Consider the following 25,275-nt stretch of genomic DNA (forward strand, 5'->3'; position numbering starts at 1 on the left):
TGTCCTGGGTGTGTACCATCTGCTCCTGGTGGCAACGGGTTTGCAATCTGCGGTCAGATTGGCAAAAAGGGAGGGAGGTTCGACCTTGAGGGTCGCGAGGCCGCAAACGGTGAGGGGAGGTAGGGGTCCGCCGAATTTGAGGGTGAGGCTCTGGAGGTTGCATTGAAAGTCCAGGCCTAGTAAGAGTGACGCGCAGAGGTTGGGGAGAATGTACAGGCGGAAACGGTTGAATTCCACGCCCTGTACAGTAAGTCTAACAAGGCAGGAGCCCCGGATCGGGACAGAGTGGGAACCGGAGGCTAGGGAGATCTGCCGGTTGGCGGGGTGGACCGCAAGGGAATAGCGCCTTACCGTGTCCGGGTGAATGAAGCTCTCGTTGCTCCTGGAGTCGATGAGGCAGGAGGTCACGTGGCCGTTGATGAGCACCGTCGTGGAAGAGGCTGCCAGGTTGCGAGGACGGGACTGGTCGAGCGTAACGGAGGCGAGTAGCGGGCGATCGGCAGCGGAGTCTGATGAGTCCGACAAGTAGCGGCAACGACCCGAGTCCCGTGGTTCCGTCCCGAGGGAGGACAAAATGGCGGCCTCTGGAGTACCTGTGGGGAAGAAGATGTCGGCGGACAAAATGGCGGCGCCCATGGAGCGCATGTTGTGAGGGCGGGACAAGATGGCGGCGCCCATGGAACGCACATGGCGGGGGCGGTGAAAGATGGCGGCGCCCACTGATCGCACGTGGGGTCGGGGGCAGCTGACCACAGGGCCCATTGTGCGATCGGCTGAGGCGAGGGGGGAATGCGGGCATGATAGCGGCAACCGTCCAGGACTGACACACCGCTGCAAAGTGGCCTTTCTTGCCACAAGCTTTGGAGGTCGCTGTGCGGGCCGGGCAGCGCTGGCGGGGATGCTTCTGCTGACCACAGAAGTAGCATCGGGGACCCCCAGGGTGCGCGGTGTGGCGAGCAGCGCAGGCGTAGTGCGTGGGGGCGGCTGCTGGGGGGTCCGGTTGCAGGGTCCACGAGGGGTAGGACGGGTGGGCCTGGGGGGCCGTTTGCGGGGTGAACGAGAGGTAGGATGGGTGGGCCGAGTGGCTAGCGGGGTAGGATCGCGCACTACGGGAGGCGGCCATCATTGATAGCGCCAGAGTCTTTGTAGCCGCAAGATCGAGTGCGGCCCCTTCCAGCAGTCGTTGCCGGATGGGGTCCGATGCAATACCCGTAACAAAGGGATCCCACATGAGTAAGTTTGAATGTTCCATGGCCGTGATGCCTGGCAGTCGCAGTCTCGTACTAGAGGTATAAGGGCCCTCCAGAAGTCCTCAATCGACTCAGCCGGCTGTTGGACGTGAGTAGAGAGTAGATGTCTCGCAAACAGGGTGTTCGTCGACTGTGCGTAGTTTTCCTTGAGCAGTTCCATGGCCCTGGCGTAGTCAGGCGCATCTCGAATTAGCGGAAGGACGCCGGAGCTGAGTCTTGAGTAAAGAAGCTGTCGTTTTTGAGCCTCCGTCGGGGGAGGGTCCACTGAAGAGATGTAGGCCTCGAAGACTGTAAGCCAGTGAACAAAGTCTTTCTTGGCGTGGGGCTACTGCGGATCCAGCTGCAGGCGGTCAGGTTTGATCCTGATGTCCATGGTGTAAGGAAAATCTCACAGCAATAAATTGTGGTGCTAACAATTGTACACAAAGACTCGAGTGAAGTACAAGAGAGGCTTTATTGCTGTGAGATGCAATTCCTCCGGCAGCAGCTGTAGAATAGTATCTCAGTGAAGCTAGCGCATATTTATACACAAGCTCCCTGTGGGCGGAGCTAGCCAGCAGGGGCTTACCGGAGAAACCTGTATTACGGGTACGGCCATACATCCCCCTACTGCAAGCACACATATATACAGTGGTTGTATCACCACAACTGCTAGCATTGGGACAGTGTAGAGTTATGTCAGACCTGACCTATTGATGGTAGTTCATGCTTATTAAGTCACCTTCCTTGAATTCATTTTCCAGGTTTCTCTCGAGAACTGCGTCGAAATTGGTCGTATTGCCAACGCATACCACTTGACCACAGTGGATGATTACATCAAAGACTGCATTCTGAAGAACTTCTCAACTATGTTAAACAATGGGGAATTTATTAAGTTGTCATACGACCAACTTGCCTTTGCTCTCGGCAATGATAGCCTGAAAAACTGCTCTGAGCTTCAGTTATTTAAAGCTGCCTGTCAGTGGCTACAGCACGAGGAGCATCGCATGCAGTTTGCTGCAAAACTGATGAAGCACATTCGTTTCCCGTTGATGTCACCACAGGAGCTTCTTGAGCATGTTCAGAAAGTTGAGTTTATGCGAACAGATACGACTTGTGTTAACCTTCTACTAGAAGCTAGCAACTACCAGATGTTGCCCTACATGCAACCAATCATGCAGTCGGACAGGACTCGGATCCGTTCCAATTCGACCCACCTGGTCACCCTGGGTGGTGTTCTCCGCCAGCAACTACTGGTGAGCAAGGAGTTGCGTTTGTTTGATGAGGACGCTCAAATGTGGAAGTCGTTGGCTGCCATGGATGTGCCACGTTACCAGCATGGCGTAGCTGTGATCGGAAATTTCCTCTTTGTAGTTGGTGGGCAGAGCAACTATGACACAAAAGGGAAAACAGCTGTTGATACAACGTACAGATATGACCCCCGCTACAACAAATGGAAACAGATGGGCTCACTTAATGAAAAGAGAACTTTCTTCCATTTAAGTGCGCTTAAGGGAAATCTGTATGCCGTTGGAGGCCGAAATGTTGCTGGAGAATTAGGTAAACTGCAATCTATCTACATCCACTTATTGCTCAGTCAGCCCAATTGGTAAAATTTCGACTTTTGGAACAGATAAATCCATCTCAGAACTGCAATTTCTCACACATCTTAATATTGTAGTTTGTAAATTGGAACTGTGCAATATTAAGACTATATACCTTCCCTTGGGTCACTTCTCCAAACATTTGCCCTGAATATGGTTTCTTCTTTATCCAAATATTGCCACACACATCAAAGGTGAAAAGTAAACAATTCTATTCTGCTTTAAAGGACAATTATAAAGGTTTCACTTCATTAGACCAGTTTATTTTCAGTCCAGCAGTCACATCTTCATTCACTCACCTTCTAAATGGTTTTAAATTGACTGTATTCAAACATGAATCCCAGTAATAGATTATATACTTTGAGAAATATTTGCTTAAAACAAAAAAAATTAGCAAACGCTTCTTTACAAAGTGTTGTTGCAAGTGCAATTGCGGCTTTCCATCAAAATTTGGTAATTACAGGTCACCCCAGCACTTGTGTTCAATCCAGTGTTAAAAATAAACACTGAGTGACAATCACAATGCTTCAAGAACTAACCTCTACTGTCCTAAGTACATTAGCCCAGGAAACACATCCAATATCTTGGTTTTGTGCTTCCATTTCCTTACACTAGTTTATTCGTGCAAACCGGACCACAGAATTTTACATTCAAATTGCATTCAATGAAACTCAATTTTCTGTGTTCTTTTGCACAAGTATGAAAAACATCACATTAGAAACCAGACCCCTCCATAAATTTGGCCCACTCCTAGGATGGTTAATTACCAATGGACGTTTCAGCTAAATTGTGCTCATTCACAGGCCTCTGAGGAGTTCTAAAATTAAGCTGGTCATTTTGGGTACAAGGACAGTAGTAGCCACAAGTTAAAAGGTTTTGGATATAAGTTCTTCATAATTTGCTAAGGAACTAGGAAATCTACCTCAATACAACTAGCAAAAGGCTGCGTATATTTTTACAAATGTCATTTTCCGTCATTTAAAATTGGGTTACTTACAGGCTCACCACCATCGTCTCAAGGGCAACTAGGGATGAGAAACAAATGCTGGCATTTCCAACAATGCTGTGGTCCTAAGAAAGAATAAAAATAGGCGGTGGATTGACAAAAGTTATTAAAAATGTTTTCTTGCGATTGATTTTTAGCTGTGTTCATAAATGTGTACCCAATAACCCATTAAATTTATCAAATAATTAATTTTTAAAGCGAAATGTATTTTAAAAATAAAATTCTGTATTAAAAAGCTGCCCAATTGCCCTGGTCCGTGGTAGATTTTGAGTTTGACGATAAGGTGGAAATTTAAGGAGAAGCCCTTTTAAAAGGGAGTACGGTTTTGCATGTAAATTGCACCTATTTTGCTGAGTGTGCCCAAAGCAGAATTACTTTTAGAATGCCAGTGTAAACGTGTTGTGACATTTAATTGGGTACCCTGGATAAATATACGTTAGTATTTCTGAAGTTCTGCGCTCCAATCTCTTTTTCTTCCTATCATTCTATCCACCTGTCTTCCACCAGTTTTTTTTCAGCTTCTTGCTGTGCTTGTTTTGCCTGACTTCTTTCATCTCGTATTTCCTCTTTTAAATGTTCCAGAATTTCTCACGGTTTGTTGCCAGTCTCCAGTAAATCATTCTCTGACTGTGGTAGTGTTAAACTGTAACTGAGGTTCACTAACTTGCTGTCTGAGCTCAGCGCTGTCATTCTTTCCTTTTTCAAGCTCCTCTATTTGAAACACGTGCTGTTGACATTTTGACCTGAGGTTTAGGATCTCCCTATTGATAACATACTGTACAGTTAGCAGTTTATCTTCTATATACCCCTTTTCAGCTTGCCATGTAATGTCCTGCTGAACCTTCATTCCAGATTAGCAGCTTTATTCGCTAGTTTTAACTTTTCGTCTTGGACACCTTCTTGTTTAGCTCCCTGAACTTTCCAAATTAGCTCTCTACAGGCTGCCACAGGTTGCCATCAACTGCTGTCTTGATAAACCCTCCCACTAAATTACAAACAGCCAACACAATCAAACTCCTGTTTAACAGGCAGAGCTCCAGAAGCTAATGCAAAACTTGTTGAGGTTTACAAGGGCAGAGGCCAATAGCTAGTCAAGAAGCTCACTGAACTTTTTCAGTCTCTGTCTGAGCAAGGAACCATCCTGCGAGAATACAAAGATACCTCCATTGTTATCCTCTGCAAGAGTAGAGGAACAAACCAATCTTGCGGCAATCAGAGAGGAATTTCACTCCTCTCGACCTTAAGCAAAATCTTCACTAGAGTCCTTCTGAACTGAATTAGTGCAACTTCCAACTTTGTTGCCAGAGTCAGTGGGGTTTCAGAAGTGATCTAGGAGCAACTGATTTGGTGTTTGCAGTTAGACAGCCCCAGGAGAAACGCCAAGGACAGAATATGGACCTCTACACCACGACTGTTATCCTGATCAAGGTCTTCGACACTTTCAGTTATGAGGCCCATTAAGGGAGGAATTCAGCTTCCCTGAGAGGTCATCACAACGGTTCGATTGTTCGATGATGGCATGTCTTGGATGGTGGTGAGGTCTTCAAATACAGTCCCGTTATTAATGAAGTTAAACAGGGCTGTGTACTGACACTGACCTTCTTCAGCATGATTTTCTCTGGCATGCTCTCTGATGCTTCCCATGATGCTGATCCTGGCACCAAAAGCAGACATCGCGTAAATGAGAAGCTGTTCTGTCTGAGACAACTCCAGGTCTCCAAGGACACTCTTCACAATTTTCTGCTTTCCAATGGCTGAGCACTAGTTGCCTGTTCAGAGTTGGACATGTGGCTTGGATTATTTTTGGATACATGTGACAAGTTGAACTGTATGATTAGCATGAAGAAAATGGATGTAATGTACCAGCCTGCTCCAGGAAAGCCCAAGGTTTTAATCTGTGGCTAGATCCTGTCAGCAGTGGATATGTTCACTCAGATTTGGCAACAAGCTCTCTCAAGCCATCTATATTGATGACAATGTGCAAGAATTGCCAAAGCAAGTGTAGCCTTCGGCAGACTGAACATCAGCCTGGGAACTAAGAGGAGGCAGTCTGCCTGTGACTGAAAGCCTATAGAGAAGTCTTTCCCTGTGGTCCCGACACATGCGAGACATGGACTGTGTACCATTGTCATGCCAAGAAACTCAGCCACTTTCACTTGGATCTGCCTTTGGAGCTTCTGGCAATCAGATGGCAGGACAAAATTCCAAATACTGAGCTGCTCACCTGAGCTGGCATGCCAAAAACCCATATCATGTTGAGATAGTCACAACTGAGTTAGGCTGGTCCTGTAGCCGGAATACCTGACATTGACTTACCACGTCAGATATAAGCCTGGAGTGCACTCTCATGGTGGTTAAAGGAAACACTCCTAGCACACTCTGAAAGTTCACCTCGGAGATTTATTAGCGATTTCTAAAAATAAATTTAGAGTACCCAATTATTTATTTTCCAATTAAGGGGCAATTTAGAATGGCCAATTCACCTAACTTGCATATCATAGAACTTACAGTGCAGAAGGAGGCCATTCGGCCCATCGAGTCTGCATCGGCTCTTGGAAAGAGCACCCTACCCAAGGTCAACACCTCCACCCTATTCCCATAACCCAGTAACCTCACCCAACACTAAGGGCAATTTATCATGGCCAATCCACCTAACCTGCACATCTTTGGACTGTGGGAGGAAACCGGAGCACCCGGAAGAAACCCACGCAGACACGGGGAGGATGTGCAGACTCCGGACAGACAGTGACCCAAGCCGGAATCAAACCTGGGACCCTGGAGCTGTGAAGCAATTGTGCTATCCACAATGCTACCATGCTGCCCCATCTTTGGGTTGTGGGGGTGAAACCCATGCAGATGCGAGGAGAATGTGCAAACTCCACACAGATAGTGACCCAGGGCCAGGATTCGAACCCGGGTCCTCAATGCCGTAGACAGCAGTGCTAACCACTGTGCCATGTGCCACCCTATTTTGAGCCCTGGCAGAAGCTCTCTGTGCCTGCCGCATCCAAATAAAAAGCAAAAGGAAAGGAAATCCCATGTTAGCAACTCATGCAAAATTCAATCATCAGTGGTGCCCTGTCTGATTTACAGCAGAACCTTCCACTACAGTCACATGTATCCACCAGAACACTACCAAGCGCCCAGATGATGAACATGGTCATCTTAGCCTCAAAATGATTGACGCTTTGTGTGGCAGATGCATTACTGCTTTCTTCTGGGCAGCACGGTGGCGCAGTGGTTAGCATTGCTGCCTCACAGTGCCGGGGTCCCAGGTTCGATCCCGGCTCTGGGTCACTGTCTGTGTGGAGTTTGCACATTCCCCCCGTGTCTGTGTGGGTTTCGCCCCCACAACCCAAAGATATGCAGAGTAGGTGGATTGGCCACACTAAATTGCCCCTTAATTGAAAAAAATGAATTAGGTATTCTAAAAAAAATTTTTTAAATTACTGCTTTCTTCTTTTGATCAAACGTGGCTTGATCCTCAAAATCTTCAAAGCATTCAACAATCTCATCAAAATATTTAGGACACATTTGGACCAGATTTCCCTTGTTTCTGATCGGAGGGCACTTTTCAATGGGTGTACTATCTTTATTCCTCAGTAATACCTAATTCATCTCCTGATTTACGAAGATCAGCTGCAGCTCTTTACAACTGCTTAACACTAGGATAGCATGTGCATCTGTTTCAGTGACAGAGAACATACAGTTAACATCTTTTCCTTTGTGTATCCCTCTGATTTTGTGCCACTTCTAGCTGTTAAATCTCAGTTCTCCACTTGTTTCTCAATTGTGAAGAAATTGTCCACTGACTCACTTGGCTCCTGCCTCAAGCTCTGAAACTCATATTGGTGGATCCGATGGTTTGAGGTTGGCTGGAAATGTGTGCCGAGTTTCTCAAAAGTGTTGGCTGGGTTTTTACTATTGCTCTCACTTATCTCCCAGCTATCAAAATGATCTCGACCTTTATTGCCTGCCCGCATAAGGATGTAGTTCACCCTTTCCTCTTCACTAATCCCTTTTCAGAAAACTACTGAATGCCAATCTGCACTTTGGTTTAAATTTCTTGACTGCTTCCATGACATCATCGGCCTCCCAGTTTATTGTGGGCTGGAGATGCACATTTATTGCTGCAGCGGTGGCTCTTTTGTTTACACACAAATCACTAATTTTTCTCTTTTTCTAGCACCAACTTGGGTTACTTTTTTTCAATCTAATTCACCATTAAATCCATTAAAAATGCTTGGGTACTACTCACAGACACCTAAAAATGTATAATTTAAGTCACCATAGTCCCAGGTGACCATAGGCTGCTTTCTTTTTTGAGGAGGAGAATTGACCGGTGGTGATTTAACCTTAGGATCACCACACCTCAGGCAAGGGGCAAGGTTGAGAAAGCGGGTCCTTCTTCAATGACCTCATGGGAATGGGTTTTGAACTCACGATGCTGGCCTTGCTCTGGCCAGCTGTCCAGATAATTGAGCTTAACCGATCTCCAGATACCTGCTGCCATCATGATAGCCTTGTGGTTCTCCCAAGTTCAAAATAATCATACTATTCTACACAGATACACAACGCATTTCTCCAATCTCACCCTGTATTGTGGACTGATATTCTGCTGTTTTGATAGGCAGACTGGAGAGCTGTAGTGAGTGATGTGACATTCTAGAAATACATGTTTGGCAATTAATAAATTAATATGGGCAGCATGATAGCACAGTGGTTAGCACTTTTGCTTCACAGTGCCAGGGACCTGAGTTCGATTCCCAGCTTGGGTCACTGTGTGGTGTCTGCATGTTCTCCCCATGTCTGCGTGGGTTTCTATCGGGTGCTCCGGTTTCCTCCCACAAGTTCCAAAAGACGTGCTTGTTAGATAATTTGGACATTCTGAATTCTACTTCCGTGTACCCGAACAAGTGCCGGAATGTGGCGACTAGGAGATTTTCATAGTAACTTCATTGCAGTGTGTTAATGTAAGCCTACTTGTGACACTAATAAAGATTATTATTATTATTATAGCAGGTTTCATATGATCAGTAGGTTGGTAAACAAGCATGAATGCTACGCAAATAGCAATGCAATTCTTAGCTTCAACCATAGTGGCAGCCAGTTTAATTAGTTTAGAGGTGGTTACATAGGTAAGGCTGAAAACACAGTCAGTACTTGTTTAGCTCCAGCTATTGTTTTACTGGTAATGAGTCTAAAGGTCTCTAACTGTGAATATGTCAATTTCTTAATGATTGAGAAATATAGCCAGAATTGTCAATTCAAAGGAATGGATGAAAGGCTGGTAGATTAACCCAGTTGAGGCTCTGTACACCCTGATGTACAAAAGGTTCTGACTGAACAGGACAAGCTCACAATGTCACATAGGCTGGTGACATTGCCAGAGCATATGAAGCCACGAGTTGACAAATGAAGACGTTAATTACCAAACTGTGAAACTGTTGCCAACGCTGCATGATTTGTGATGAACAATTACTGCTTAATAATATTTTTGCTCACCAGTCAAGACATCAATCTTGATGAAAAGAAATTTTAAACCAAATGTGCTCAATTATTCTGGTATTTCAACAGCCACAGTTGAACGCTACAATCCAGCAACCAATGAATGGAGTTATGCTACTCGAATGAACGAGCCTCACTATGGACATGCTGGAACGGTTCATGGGGGATACATGTACATATCAGGTAGATAAAAACTAAGAAGACTGTGTGATGTTTGGCAGCATTACAACTTAATTATAATAATATTATTTTACTTAAGATACAATTGTTCTCTTATCTTATAACATCAAAGTGAGTAAGTGTACATCACTGCTTACACAGAGCTGGTAGGACTTGTTAATCATGACTCAGTTGGTAGCATTCTCACACTTGAGTTGCAAAGATCCAGGTTCAAGTCCCACTTCACAGGCTGAGCATAAAAATCAAAGTTACCACTCCATCGTAGTACCAAGGGAGCGCTGTGCTGTTGGATGTGCCATCTTTTGGATGAGGCTTTGAACTTAGGCCTCATCCTCCTGCTGTGTGAATGGCACCATTTTGAAAAAGAACAGGGGAGTTATCCCTGATGTCTTGGGCAATACGAATCCCCTCAATCAATATCACAAACCAATCAGGTTATCTGATCATTACGACATTGCTGTTTATGGCAGTTTGCTGAGTACATATTGGCTGTGGCGTTTCTATTACTAAAACAGTGACCACAATTCAAAAAGTTCTCCATTTGCTTGAAAGCGCTTTGAGACATCTGAGTGGTTGTGACAAATGATATATAAATGCAAGCTTTTCTTTTTTCATTATTTTAATGTTTTTTACTCCTCATTGTATCGATGTTTAAGCTGTTGTGTAAATTCGATGGACAGCAACAAGGAATTTTTGATTCTCACGATTTCAGCTCTGGCTCCACTGATAGGACTCTGAGCCGTGAGTCAGCAGGTCATGGATTGAAGTTTTTCTCCAGAGCTTGAGCACAACAATCTGGGCTCATGGCGCTCTACTGCAGTATTGAGGGAGAGCTGCATTGTTGGAGACGCTCTCTTTCAGATGTTATGTTAAACGGAAGCCCTGTGTTAAAGATCCCATGATTCATTTCAAAGATGAACCAGGAAGTTCTCCCTAGTGTCCTGGCCCTTGTTTATCCTTTAACCAACATCACTGAAACAGATTATCCAATCATTATCATATTGCTGTCTGTGGGAGATTACTGTGAGCAAATTGGCTGCTCCATTGCCCCAAGCGTGACTATATTTCAAAAGTGCTTCATTGGCTGTAAAGTGCTTTGGGACATCCTGTTATCGTGAAAAACATTCTATAAATGCAAGTCTTTCTTTTAGTATTGGGTTAAGGATATCAGACATTTTTCATTGAAAAAATTGTGCATGATCTGTTTTTGCATCTTTGTAATGTATTATGGATGCTTCTTTCATCCAAGGTTAATGAATTTAAAATAGAAATAAAATAAACCCTATGGTAACTATTACCTATTGTCATATGAGGAACCCAAATAGCTCAATCAGCAAACAAATCATCTAAGACTAAAGCATGGGTTAGTCAACTGGAAGAAACAGATTTTCAGGAAGAACGACAAAATTAATGGGTCTTCAAATATAATATCTAATATTGTCACACTAGCACTTTGTCTGTCTAAATACAACTACTTATAACCTCTACTTATATATATTTATAGGCGGAATTACTCATGATACATTTCAGAAAGAGCTGCAGTGCTATAATCCAGAAACGAACAGCTGGTTCCGAAAATCAGACATGTCCACTGTCCGTGGGCTTCATTGCATGTGCTCAGTTGGAGACCGGCTTTATGTTATTGGAGGGAACCATTTCCGGGGGGCAAATGACTATGACGACGTATTGTGTTGCGAGTACTATTGTCCCACTGCAGATCAGTGGACTCACATTGCTCCAATGCTGCGTGGACAAAGTGACGTTGGTGTAGCAGTTTTTAACAACAACATATACGTCATTGGAGGCTATTCGTGGAACAACCGTTGTATGGTAGAAATAGTCCAGAAGTACGACCCGGAAAAGGATGAGTGGCAGAAAGTTTTTGATGTGCCTGAACCACTTGGTGGTATTCGAGCATGTACCCTGACAGTTTATACACCGGAGGACGACCTGGAATCAGCACCTCGGGAATCACCACTTGCGGCACCACATGACAACTTAGTGATTTGAATCTTAGCCAATGACTTCACCTTCCTGTGCCATCTATTCATTGTATTCTTTCAAGAAGCTTTACTTAACGTCTTCAAAATCAAATAGTCCACAGCAACCTTGTTCGTAAAAGGCATTGATTCTGTGTGGAATCTAGGGTTAATTGGTTTCCAGATACTGTAAATGCGTGAAAATAGTTGAAACGTTAATATAACTTCTATTATTCACTTCATGGTGAAATTAAAATTTTAAACATTGCTCGCCTCTGCATATCATATCTGCACTCTCTAGCAATTTAAGTTAAACAAATAATTATTGTCCCTTTGCTAACTTTTGCTACTCTCAAACATCTGTCCATGCAGAAGTTGTCCAACTTGTACCATCTCTTTCTTCATTTCGGTGCCTATTAACTATCAGGTCTGGCTAGATTTCTGTAAAAACACAAATGGGGCACTGGTGAGTGATCATTGTACCTTCGTTTTTAAAAATGTAGCCCAAGGATCTTATTTTGTGGCAGTATAGACTATCCAATGATAGTAATTTCAAAACTTTATATTTTGAAGAGTGAATAGAAATAAAATAGTTAAATCTTCAGAAGATTTTCTTTTCTTTATTGGCTTTCAACAAAATATTCACTGTCTTATCAACACGTGCGACTGGTCATTGAAAGGAAAGGCTGCATTTTCCTGTCCCTGTGGTGGTGGGCTTGGAAATGGGGGGTCAGTGAGAATAGAGGCCAGATGTATTAGGGTGGCACCCTGACTGGGAGTGGCAGCTTGGGAGGGTAACCAATTAAAATGTTTAAATCCCAAAGCAGAGGTAGTAGTTTTTCAAGGTCACTGACATTTTCTCGTCAACTGAGCAAACCCACCCACTCACCAGTGGGTTCTGGGGTAGCAGAACATGTACCTACAACCCAAATGATTCGTTCAGTCAGGTTCTCCCTCCACTCCAAGGGGATTAATGGCAAGCTCCTCATAATTTTTATTTTAGCTCCACATTTCCAAGGATGCTTTCCTGTTGAGGCAAGTACACGGTTCCTGACCTGCCTCAGCAGTATCCACCTCTTCTTTTTTTTAAAATTTAGAGTACCCAATTATTTTTTCCAATTAAGGGGCAATTTAGCGTGGCCAATTCACCTAACCTGCACATCTTTGGGTTGCGGGGGCGAAACCCACGCAGACATGGGGAGAACGTGCAAACTCCACACGGACAGTGACCCAGGGCCGGGATTCGAACCCGGATCCTCAGCGCCGTAGGCAGCAATGCTAACCACTGTGCCACCGTGCTGCCCTCGTATCCACCTCTCTTGTCAGGGCTATCTTTGATCTCCAAGACCTGCAGCTCTGTGCCACACCAGGGTCGGTGGCCACTGACGGTATTGCGGGAGGAGGAGAAAAATTGATACCCCAAACCCCAGGTAAGCGCGGGATCTCGCTCAGGTCGGATTCTCAGGTTCTGCCAAGAGGATTGGGCTGAGTGTTGTACAGGGCAAGTGGTGTGGGGGGTGGACGCACGAAGACAAAACTGTGAAGGAGTAGCACAAGGGGCCCAGGAAGGATGCAGCCTTCCACCTCACCCCTTTCACTTACCAGCAGTCTGCAGGATTAAAACTGCCGGCTTACACGCTGGGTGCAGGCCACTCGCTCCACTCATTAAATTAAAGCGGTGAAAAGATGAGGCCTTTAATTGGGCATCAATTAAGGGCCTTGTTTGGGCCACTGGCAGGCGGGTGGCATACCTGTGCTTTTCATGTTGCTTGCAAAATCATGGGGTGTGAGATCATGTGCAGGCCAGGGGTAAGCATGCTACCGACGGCATGGGAATCTAATTTACTGATCTACCCATCTGTTTTCCCATCCATGGGTGGCCTTCCTGTCCATTCACAAAATGTCCTTTATTTTATGGGAAGAAACGGATGAGGCCTAGAGCAGCTCTCCGCTGTTATGTTCTGTGTTGTGGCCGTAGTACAGATGCACACTGAGCATCTAGTTCTTTGACTAGTAAGATAGTTTTATTAACAAGATGAACACATGGAAAGACAATGAACTATGATGCAAATGGTGTCAAAACAAATTAGTCCAGTGAATTCTCCTGGAGCTACTTCTAGTGCGACTGTCCTCTGGTATGACTTATTACCAACTGCTGGATATCTCGAGTCATGTTGTAGATCTCTATCGCCACCAGCTGGTTGGAGGTTGCATCAATAACTATATACATTGATAGGCAACTATATACAAAACTGTGCACAGGTATATAACCACATCCACCCTCATTCCAAATGAGGTCTTGATGCACTATCAATTACGCAAAGACAAGAGTAGGATGTAATCGAGGCTTTATTACACTGAGATGTGTGGCCTCTACAGCAGCTGACGAAATGGATGCTGTATGGGGAGCACACATATTTATACTCTGCCTAATGGGTGGAGCCAGCAGGCAGGGATCTACCACTGTACCTGAAGTACAGGGGCCTTACCGTTAAGCACCTATATATACAATATTACCATCAGTGGTGACTATCACAGGTCTTTATGTGGCCAATTGATGGGCACTTTGCTCAGGCATCAGTGGGAAGGGGGAAGTGCCTCCATCACTGTTGGCTCATTTCCACAGCCCCTAAATATATTTCACCCCAACGCACGACCTCTCCTTTAAGGCTTGCCACCCTTCTGCAATGAGAACCCCAAACTTAGCTCCATCCTGGCACCATCGATTAGACTGCTGACAGACACCTCTCCCCTCCAACCCTTCCACCCCTCCCTCCCGCAACTATCCCCCAAATGAAAATGCAAACTTCCAGAGCACTTCCTCCAAATTCAGATTTGCAGGACTGCGAATTCTCCGGATACTGTGCTCCCAGACCAGGGATGAAGATTCTGGATAAAGTGGGATATTAACTAGTGATGTAGGTGCCCTGCCCCATCATCATAAATGCCCTATGAGTCCATAAATCCCTCATGCTGTATAGGATTGGTCTACGTATTGGTTGGTATTCAGGCCATTTCAGCCATGGACAAGGTGTTCATGCCCTGTCCTGTCAGAATCTTAATCAGCTAATGAATCCTTCCATAGTTTCACTATGGCCCGTAACTTCCGATTATCAGCGGAAATCCACGGGCTGCCGATTCTGAGACACGTGGAAAGTCTTCCTGTCCCAGTGGCAGCCTCTGGCCTCCAGCGCGACAGCCTGTGCAGTCTCCAGTGTGGTGATATGCATCACTGTAAATACACAAGGGGTTAATGTAAATACACGTGGACTAGATAGACACTAGAGGGAGCACCAGAGACATGACACACAGACACTCAACCAATAGGCCAGTAAGATAGGGCACGACCAATGGGCATTCAAGATACACACAGAGGTGACACTGCCACAGGGGGGCATTACACCAACCCATATATAAGGACACAGCACACATGATCTTTCTCTTTCCAGTGGAGACACAGTGAGTACACAGGGTTGATTTGAAACACATCACACCCACCACATGGATTATAGCAGACTGGTTAGATAGTCTGAGTAGCTACAGCAGGATTAACAGGAGAGTTGAATCCAAGTAGGAGAATCGTTAACAGTTTAATAAATGTGTTAAAGCTATCTCCAAGTTTGAACCTTCCTTTGTCAGAGTGCACATCAAGGAAGCTGCTTATGCTATGTCAAGAGCATAACAAAACATCCAGCACAGTGCAATTCTGATGTAGCCACCCCTCATTGTGACACCCAGGCTACAGGAATGCCCATTGAGGGCAGGTATTTAAACTGCAGATTTATATTGAAGACAACAGGCAACACGTTTTACAAGTATTTAAAGGTACGTAGAAGTTTTTTTAAAGTATTTTTATTCAACAAATTTTCAACACCAGGATAGATGTGCACAGCTAGGAATTTGAAGCTGTTAACCATCTCCACTTCAGCACCATTAATGCAGACAGAGGTGTGTACAACACTTTGCTTCCTAAAGTCATTGACCAGCTCTTTTGTTTTGCTGACATTGAGGGAGAGATTGTTGTTGTTACACCAGGCAACTAAGTTTTCTATCTTCCTCCCTTACTCTGACTCATCGATGTTTCAGATCCGACCCATACGGTCGTGTCATCGGCAAACTTGTAGATGGAGTTGGAGCCAAATTTTGCCACACAATCGTGTGCCATTAAACTTTGTTAAAGCATCTAAAGTAATCACTGAGGCTTCTAAGAATGAACATTACATCAGGGAGACTCTTTAACACCTCAGCTTAAAATACAAATGTACTTTTGCTCTGAATCAACTGGGAGGACAAGCATGCTAACATTAATGTCCTTGAAGGAGTCAATAGCACCAGTATCGAGGCCATGATCATCCAAAACCAATTCTGCTGGGCCACCCATATGCTTAGGATGTCCCAACTGCCAAAGCAAATCTTCTTCACCCAGCTCAAGGATGGATTCCGAACAAGAGGAGGACAAAGGAAGCTCTTCAAAGACACCTTGAAGGCTTACCTCAAGAAATGGAACACACGTCAATGTCTGGGAGACCCTGGCTCAGAAGAGACCTACTTAGAGGAACCTCCTGATTGAAGGGTCACAATTCTTCGAGAACCCCCGACGAAAAGAGGAGGACAGAAAAGCACCTGAGAAAGGAATACGTGCGACCTAGAGTCCAAGGACCAATTCCACCTTTTGGAAACTCCTGCCAAGTGAGTAATTGAAGATGCGGCTCTAGGATTGGGCTCATCAACCACGCAAGTACCCACAGAATCCATGGCCAGTAACACAGAGTATCTTAGGTGGACAATTATACTCGTTAGAGGGTGATCGCCGAAGATTACAACGATCCAAACTATCGATTATAGTTCCTTTAATGGAATATTATCCGCATGACAAACCCAAGTTTTAAAAAATTCTTTCTTTCACTTTCTGTGACTCCACACTCATTTTATACAGAAACGTGCCTTTTTAATGGAATTAACAGCCTCATGAAAACCAAGTTTTTAAAAACTAAAAATATATCTTCCTTTCACTTTATTTGCATTATAAACATATTTATAAAAGCTATATGCTAATAATATAAAACATTAGCCTACCAAACAAAATGGCTCCCGATGTCTCCTGCCTTGCGGGTCATCGCGCCATGCATGTACGGCAGACCATCGACTTAAGTCCGGGAACTGAGAGGAATTTACCGGCCATTATTTTCCGATGGGACGAGTGTGAAGTAATAATGATATATGATCTACTGATCTACCTCTCAGTCACCTCATTTCAGACCAATGGGTTTCTCTGGCCATTCCTCTGAATGGTCCAGTTCAACACAAACAAAATGCCTGGCCTGGGGCACATTCAAAAAGGCTATTGTCCTCCTGGCCAATACATTCATCAGAGGCACAGTCTTACTTTCATTTATCTATTATTTATTCGTTCATGGGATTTGGGCGTCGCTAGCTGGGCCAGCATTAATTGCCCTTGACTGACTGGTTTGCTTGGCCATTACAGAGAGCATTTCAGAGTGAACCACATTGCTGTGGACCTGGAGTCACATTTGGCCAGACTGGGTAAAATTGGCGGGTTTCATTCCCTAAAGGGCATTAGTGAACCTGGTAGGATTTTACAACACTCAACAATAATAATAATCTTTATTCCCACAAGTAGGCTTACATTACCACTGCAATGAAGTTACCGGTAAAGGCCCCTAGTTGCCATATTCCTACACCTGTTCTGGTACACAGAGGGAGAATTCAGAATGACCAAATTACCTAACAGCACGTCTTTCGGGACTTGTGGGAGGAAACCGGAGCGCCCGGAGGAAACCCGCACAGACACAGGGACAACGTGCAGACTTCACACAGACATTGACCCAATCCCAGAATTGAACCTGGGACCCTGGCGCTGTGAATGCTCACCACTGTGCTACCATGCTGCCATAGTTTCATGGTAATCGTTAGATTTTAATTCCATTTTTTTATTGAATTCAAATTTCAACATCTGCCATGTTGTGCTTCAAACGTGGGTCTCCAGAGCATTAATTTAAAAAAAAATATTTTTAATCTCCTTTTTCACATGTTCTTGCAAATTTGCACTCCCCAACAATAAACAATAAGCAGTAACGAATATAATGTCAATCCCCATTTCAACAACAACAATCCCGTCCTCCCACCAAACCCCCAGACATTAGCCCACATGTTAACATAAACAATTAACAAAAAGGAATCAGGTATCACCCACAGTCACCATTAACACATACAGCCCCCCTCCCCCAACCCTCCCAACTCCCCCTCCCAACTAATGTTCGATGTTATCCAATTCTTGAAAGTGCATAATGAATAATGCCCATAAATTGTAGAACCCCTCCATCCTTCCCCTCAGTTCACACTTAACCTTCTCAAGAGTCAAGAATTCCAACAGGCCCCCCCGCCACGCCAGGGCACAGGGTAGAGAGGCTGCTCTCCATCCCAACAGGATCCGCCTTCGGGCGATTAACGAGGTAAAGGCTACAACATCTGCCTCCGCACCCGTTTCCAACTCCGGCTGGTCTGACACACCAAATATGGCCTCCCGGGGGCCCGGGTCCAGTTTCACAGTCACCATTATAGAGAGTACCCTAAAAACCTCCTTCAGGTAATCCTCCAGCTTTGGACAGGACCAACACATATGAACGTGATTTGCGCCCCCCCCCTCCACCACAACATTCACGCACATCTTCTACCCCCTCAAAGAGCCAGCTCATCCTTGCCCTTGTGAGGTGTGCTCTGTATACCACTTTCAGCTGTACCAGCCCTAACCTCGCGCACGAGGAGCAGGCATTCACTCTCCCGAGCACCTCACACCAGAACCCCTCCTCCATACTCTTCTTCCCACTTTACTTTGATTCCTTCCAGTGGTGCCTTCGCCTTTTCCAAAATAGCCCCGTAAACCGCCGACACTATCCCTTTCTCCAGCCCCCTGTTGTCAGCACCTCCTCCAGCAATGTGGAGACCGGCTCCACTGGGAAGCTCTGAAAATGAAAATGCAAATGGCTTATCGTCACGAGTAGGCTTCAATGAAGTTACTGTGAAAAGCCCCTAGTCGACACATTCCAGCGCCTGTTCGGGGAGGCTGATATGGGAATTGAACCGTGCTGCTGGCCTGCCTTGGTCTGCTTTAAAAGCCAGCGATTTAGCCCAGTGTGCTAAACCATCCCCTATCTCTTTCCTGGCGTTCCGAGCATTAATGATCCTGGTCTCTGGATTACTAGTCCAGTGACAATGTCACTGCAACATTTCCTCCCCTTACTCCAGAAAACAGTGTGTAATTGACTAGAATGGTAATTTCTCTGTTTGCCCTCATCTTGTGAATGAGAAGTTGATACTTAATTTATGAGAGGCTTGAATTATTTATTCTGTTATAGCAAGAGAGCACAGCTCTGCCCCCACATCAGAATATGCTGTCATGTTAAATCTGAGTAATGATGTGCTCTCCAACCATTCTGTATTTCGCTCAAGCCTTCAGAATAACTTTATTTTCTCCAGGACTTCCGCACTGCGTGGGCCTTTTTATAAATAAAATATTTGATTCCAGTGTTTATGTTTCAGAATGTAGTATGGGAACGTAAGTTTTTTTTTGAAAAATGCTGTTTGAAATCAGCATGTCTTTTTCAAATGAGTGAACCTGTTGTCCACAAATAGATCACACCCAGAGCTATGGGCGAAATTCTCCGCCCCCCACGACGGGTGGGAGAATAGCGGGAGGGCCTTCCCGACATTTTTGCCGCCCTCCCGCTATTCTCCCCCACCCCCCGCCGAAGTCCCGACCCGAATCGCTGCCGCCATTTTTTTACGGCCGGCAGCGATTCTCAGCTGTTAGATGGGCCGAAGTCCCAGCCCTTTACGCCGTTTTTACGAACGGCAAACACACCTGGTCTTGCCGTTCATAAAAACGGCGTGACTAACTTGCTATTAATAACCATGGCACCGATTGGCACGGCCGTACCACGGCCGTGCCAAGGGTGCCATGGGCCTGCGATCGGTGGGCACTGATCGCGGGCAGCGGGCCCGATGCCCGCGCACTACTTGTCCTTCCACCGCCCCGCAGTATCCATTCGCGGGGCGGCTGAGGGGCAACCCGGCCCGCGCATGCGCGGGTTTCGCGCAAAAACGTGATGACGTCACCCGCGCATGCGCGGGTTGGAGCCTTCCAAACTGCGCATGCGCGGCTGACGTCATATGACGCGTCAGCCGGCGCTAACTCCGGCAAGCGGGCTTAACGATTTTCGTTAAGCCCGCGATGCCGGAGTTTACGGCGTCGGGCTGCTAGCCCCGACCGGGGACCAGAATCGGTCCCCGGTCGGGAAGGGGCGCGCTGCCGTAAAACCCGCCCGGGTTTTACGGCAGCTTTACGATTTCTCCCGTTTTGGGAGAATCGCGTCCTATGAGTTTGAACGTGGAAAGAGATGGTGAGTGGAGGGGGAAAGGGGAGTATCATTCACAATGAAATGTTTCTGCGTACTCATACACAGGGGCTCGAAGGCAGCATGGAACTTTGGTCAGCTGGTCTCAATAGGACCGTACCGCTGAGCTCCGGGCATTATTTGAAGTACCAGGGGCAGCTCACCAGTTATGTAGAAATCTATTTTTGCAAAGGGTAGTAAGGCTAGATCTTGGACTTATTAATTTTGGATTAAAAATTTTTTTTTAAGAATTATTGCCCAGTTCTTGTTTTCCAATTAAGGGGCAATTTAGCATGGTGAATCCACCTACCCCGCACATCTTTAGGTTGTGGGGGTGAAACCCACGCAAACACAGGGAGAATGTGCAAACTCCACATGGACAGTAACCCAGAGCCGGAATCGAACCTGGGACCTTGGCCCCGCGAGGCAGCAGTGCTAACCACTGTGCCACCGTGCTGCCGGACTTTTTAACATGTTAATGTTAATTCTCTCACAAATTTCATTGTTATAACAAAGCGACCTTTCAGAGCATAAGACCATGAATGCCAGGCTGACATCAAGAAAAAATAATGGAAAGTTGGAGTCGGAAAAGTGGCATTTGGTAAAAGTGGGTAAGGGCTTATAGGCATCTTCTGAAAACAACAGGGTGATGGTAAGACGATCCCATGTCAGAGGAAGGCTGAAAGAAACCACAAATAGTGGAATAAAGGAAGCTGGGTGTGGTGAATGTGATTCACACTATATATAGTTGCCAATATCACTCCATGTAAATATGTCCGTTATCTACCCATTGTAAGTGCAGTTGCACTATCCGACCACCAGGGGGAGTCACTCTGGGAGTACGCGAGAGTTTGTACTAGGCTCCTTCCTTGGCTCCGCCCAGGACTCCTCCCCCCGGGACAGATGTATAAAGATCAGTGCCTTAGAGCCAGCCTGCCATTTCACCTGAAGTTCAACGACGAATAGGCTGGCTCTATTGTAAGTGTATTAAAGCCTCTGTTCAGATCCAACTACACGTGTTCGCTGAATTGATGGTTCCATCAATGGGAAGAGAGGAGGAGGAGAAAATGGCTGCTCCACAAATCAATTCCTGGTTTCCTGCATAATATCGAACTCCAGCGCTGCTCTTAATATATCACTGCCTGAGGGTTTTTAATCATGTGGTGTCCTCAAAGAGTTAATTAGTCCCTCAAAAGCTTGACAAGAGGGTACATATATTATGATGCAGTCTGCTCAGGAACCAAATGTTTGGAAGGTTATGGAAGCTATGTGTCGGGAGAAATGGTGACATAGTGGTAATGTCCCTGGACCAGGCCAATGCTCTGCAAACATGAATTTAAATCCCCCCATGGCAGCTGGTTGAATTTGAATTAATAATAACAATCGCTTATTGTCACAAGTAGGCTTCAATTAAGTTATTGTGAAAAGCCCCTATGAAATTATAATAAATATATACGTTAGTTAGGATCTAAAGTCCTGTTATTTTATAATAGAAACAGCCCGAAAACAGCGAAGGCAAACTGAAATAAAACCAGAAAATGCTGGATAAACTCAGCAGGCCAGGCTGCATCCATGGAGAGATCTGTAAGAGGGTCATTGAGACCTGAAACATCTTTCCACAGGTGCTGCCAGACTTGCTGAGTTTATCCAGCATTTTCTGTTTTCCTTTCAGATTTCCAACAGCCGCAGTATTTTGCTTTTATTTGAAGGCAAACTGTAGTAACACAAGGAATACTTTATCTGTTAATTCAGTTGGGGCTGAATTGATTAATTCCTTCACGAAGAAACTGGATAAGTATTTAGTTGGTAATGAGATTAAAAGTTTTTGTTCTTTTTATTCGTTCATGAGATGTCGACGCCGCTGGCTGGGCCAGCATTTATTGCCAATCCCTGAGGATAATTAAGAGTCAACCACTCTTAAAAGTGAATATTTCTCAAGATATAATGGCACCTGTGATAACCCTCACAAAGTCCACGAGGATGCATTGATAGATCTTCCCATGGGTCTCATAGAATATGAGCTTCCCCGCTAACGAGCAGAGGTCTGCACAGCTGGGGTTCATTGCTTATCCCTTTACACACTGGCCCGAACCGGGATCGGGACTCTTGCTAGTCCCCAACTGGGACCCTTTTATTGTATGCGGCAGTAGCGACCTTAACCTTTAAGTTTGTAGTAAACTTCAATGAACCTTCTTTCTCAGGTCTCCTGAATCATTATAGCACCCATTGTGTTGGGCCTAGTGAGGGTAAATGTGTCGGTTCCATTGTAGATTAGATTGTACAAGAGAGAAATCGGCCTTTCCTCATTCTCAGCTTGCATATATTCTTAATGACATATCAAAGACGTTTCTCTTTAACCATGCCATAGTGACTGCTGATTTTAACCAAGGACAATGTTGCCCTGAAGAATATATCCCCAAAATACATGCAATCTATAATTTATTTCCCCATAATCCATCTATCTAAAAAAGATTGCTCTGAAAATTAAATCAACTGCCGAAAGAAATCCTTGCAATGTTCCAATGGTGAAGTGGATGAGGGCTGATTAATTCAGTTAGCTAGAGGGCTGGAGTGTGGTGCAGAAAAACACCATTAATGTGGATCCAATCCCCATTGCGATAGTTCCTTAGACCTACCTCCTCCTGCTGTACAGTGATATCATTGCACAATTGATTAACAACCCTCAGACAATGAGGGCACGACATGAAGAGAGAAGGAGAGAGAGAGAAAGAGGGAGAGATCAAGTGGGTTCACATTAATCTTTATTTTACTCCTAGTGAAAGAACTGAATCATAACTTTGGATGCAAAACTCCTGCTGCCAAAGGCAGTCTTTTTAATGGACCATGCATTGCCAATGTGTTCATAATTCAGTAAAATGGAAACACATGATTCTAGTTGGGTTGTAACTGAGCATGGATAGATTAATTAAAGTATGTGACCTCAAATCATTTACTTCAATGAAGCTACCTGATCGCGATTATAGCAGACTGCGACTGTGCAACAACCTTTTTCATTATTTCTAGTTAGCCACTTCCATTGAGTGTTTTTGTTTTCAGTTATGAAATGTTGGGTTGAATTTGAACACCAAAAATAGCTGAATTAGGGTCAGGTTAGAGGTTATATATTTTTAAAATCTCGCACATGAACTTAACCCACCCCACAAATTGCCAACGTCCAGGTTTAACGGAGGTGGGGCATGGGCCAGATGGCCCAGGAGGTGGGTTGACAACTTAAGTACTTTAATGAGGCTTGTGGATTTTGATTTACCTGTTTTTAAGGTTGTTCTGTGGTCTCTTGGTTATCCCTGGCAACAGAAGACCTGAAAGCTCAAACACGGCAATGACAGCTTTGGGATGAAGATAAACATCTTTGCAGCACTCCTTGTGGGCCGGGGTCCTTTCCCCAGCTGTAGCCCAGCCCCCATCCTTGGATCGCAGCCCCTCATCCCCACCCCCAGCCCCGCAAAACTCTCCTACGTCAAAACCCCCCATGTGATTGTGGAGCAGATCCTTTTTACATCTGTTATCTTAAACAATCTACTGAGGCATCTTATTCAAACAGGCAGGACATCAGAGCCAACCAAATAGTGTCTTTCTAGAGGTACACTCACTCCTTTTAGCTGACATAACTGAAAGCCTTTAGGAAAAAGGATATGATTTCTTTGTCCTGCCCTACCTCAGAAACACTGAGGTGCGTTTGTCAAACCATTAGCCCAGAATTCTCCGGCCATTACCAATCACTCCTCCCGCCAGCAGCCCACCCCCGCCCACGGGTTTTCTGGTGGTGTAGGGTGGCTTCAATGAGAAATCTCATTGGCAAGTGGCAGGAGTGTAAAATCCCGCCACTAGCGAACGGCACGGCTGGGGGTCTATAGAATAGAGTCCTTAATCTCTGCTGGCATTCAGTTAACTCAGCTTGGATTGAGGAACTGACATGCAATCCTCTTGGCTCACATGCCTCTGCGATACATTGAGTAATTGGTTCGTGGTTTGATCAATTGAGCTGAAGAATTCTCTCTTTTTGCCTCATACCCTGCATAAACTGAGGAATAAAGTCAAGTTTCTTTGAAAACCAGGCAGATTTTAGAACTTGTAAGATGATATGAAATAGGGCGGCTCGGTGGCACAGTGATTAGCACTACTGCCTCACAGCTCCAGTCTCCTGGGTTCAATTCCGGCCTTGGTTAACTGTCTGTGTGGAGTTTGCACTTTCTCCCCGTGTCTGCGTGGGTTTCCTCCGGGTGCTCCGGTTTCCTCCCACAATCCAAAGATGTGCAGGTTAGGTGGAACAGCCATGTTAAATTGCCCCTTTTTGTTCAAAAGGATCGGTGGGGTTGCGGGGATAGGGTGGAGGCGTGGGCTTACGTAGGGTGCTTATTCCAAGGGCTGGTGCAGATTCGATGGACTGAATGGCCTCGTGCTGCACTGTAAATTCTATTCTATGATTCTATGAATCTGATTTTTCAGAATTTCATGTGTGCGTGTATACAATGTTGAACGTATACATATTTGCTGTGATCCATTTCTATGTTGAAGAATACAGCACAAATTGACCAACTGCTACTACCCTGGTGACATTGACTAAATTGTCATGCCAGAGCAAATATCCATCCTGGACATGCACAATTGTAACAATATTCTGTTCTTTCTGTTCAACTGCATTTGTCCATTTTAAAATGTATCTAACAAAAACACATGACATTGATGACAGGAACAGACGGATTTTTATCAAATAAAAGGGATCTTCTTTGCCTCACAAACTGGTATGCTTTATGTAATTATACATTTTACTGAAAATATCCAAAAAGGGATTATTATATACTTGCATACATTAAGTATTTACATGTTCAGTCTGTTAGGTTTCTTTTGTCGTCTCGTTGATCTTCTTCGTGGATGAGGCGGTGATGCTGATGTCTTGACAGTTCTTTGCGTGTCAGTGGTACTTTGATTATTGGTTAGCGTATCTTCAAAGATGGTTTTGTTGAGTTGCAGGTCTGGAAAAATTTATGTGGTTCTATTTTCTTAAGAGCTCTACGATTTCTACGTAGGATTTCTACCTTCAGCTGTCTTGATTATATATAATTTTGGAGCTGCTTGTCTTGTGATTCTGGCAGGACCAGACCAACCTCCATCAGGTATCTTGATCCTCATGGTGTCATCTGGAGATAATGAGTCCAGAGTGGTTGCATGCATGTCATAATATAATCTTTGACAATCACGTAGCGGTTGCATTCTGTGTATCATTGGAAGATGATCAGGATTTGGAAGCTGGAATGTAGGTAACGCTGTTCTCAGATCCCTATTCATTAGCATCTGTGCCGGTGACAGACCTGTTGATAAAGGAGTTGCTCGGTA

The 25,275-nt window shown here is 44.9% G+C and overlaps 1 protein-coding gene across 2 annotated transcripts in view; it reads left to right on the plus strand.

The window, feature by feature from the left end:
• Positions 1-12,113, plus strand: part of si:rp71-68n21.9 (kelch-like protein 13) — an 85,718-nt gene extending 73,605 nt beyond the window's left edge. For both annotated transcript variants that reach the window (XM_038801978.1, XM_038801977.1), the window contains exons 5-7: positions 1,994-2,789; positions 9,417-9,530; positions 11,032-12,113. In XM_038801978.1, the coding sequence (XP_038657906.1) occupies positions 1,994-2,789; positions 9,417-9,530; positions 11,032-11,537 (1,416 nt within the window). In that variant the 3' untranslated portion in view covers positions 11,538-12,113. The remainder of the gene's footprint in view (positions 1-1,993; positions 2,790-9,416; positions 9,531-11,031) is intronic.
• The last annotated feature ends 13,162 nt before the right edge of the window (positions 12,114-25,275 follow it).

The sequence above is a fragment of the Scyliorhinus canicula genome, chromosome 7 (assembly GCF_902713615.1).
Source record: "Scyliorhinus canicula chromosome 7, sScyCan1.1, whole genome shotgun sequence".
Classification (NCBI taxonomy): domain Eukaryota; kingdom Metazoa; phylum Chordata; class Chondrichthyes; order Carcharhiniformes; family Scyliorhinidae; genus Scyliorhinus; species Scyliorhinus canicula.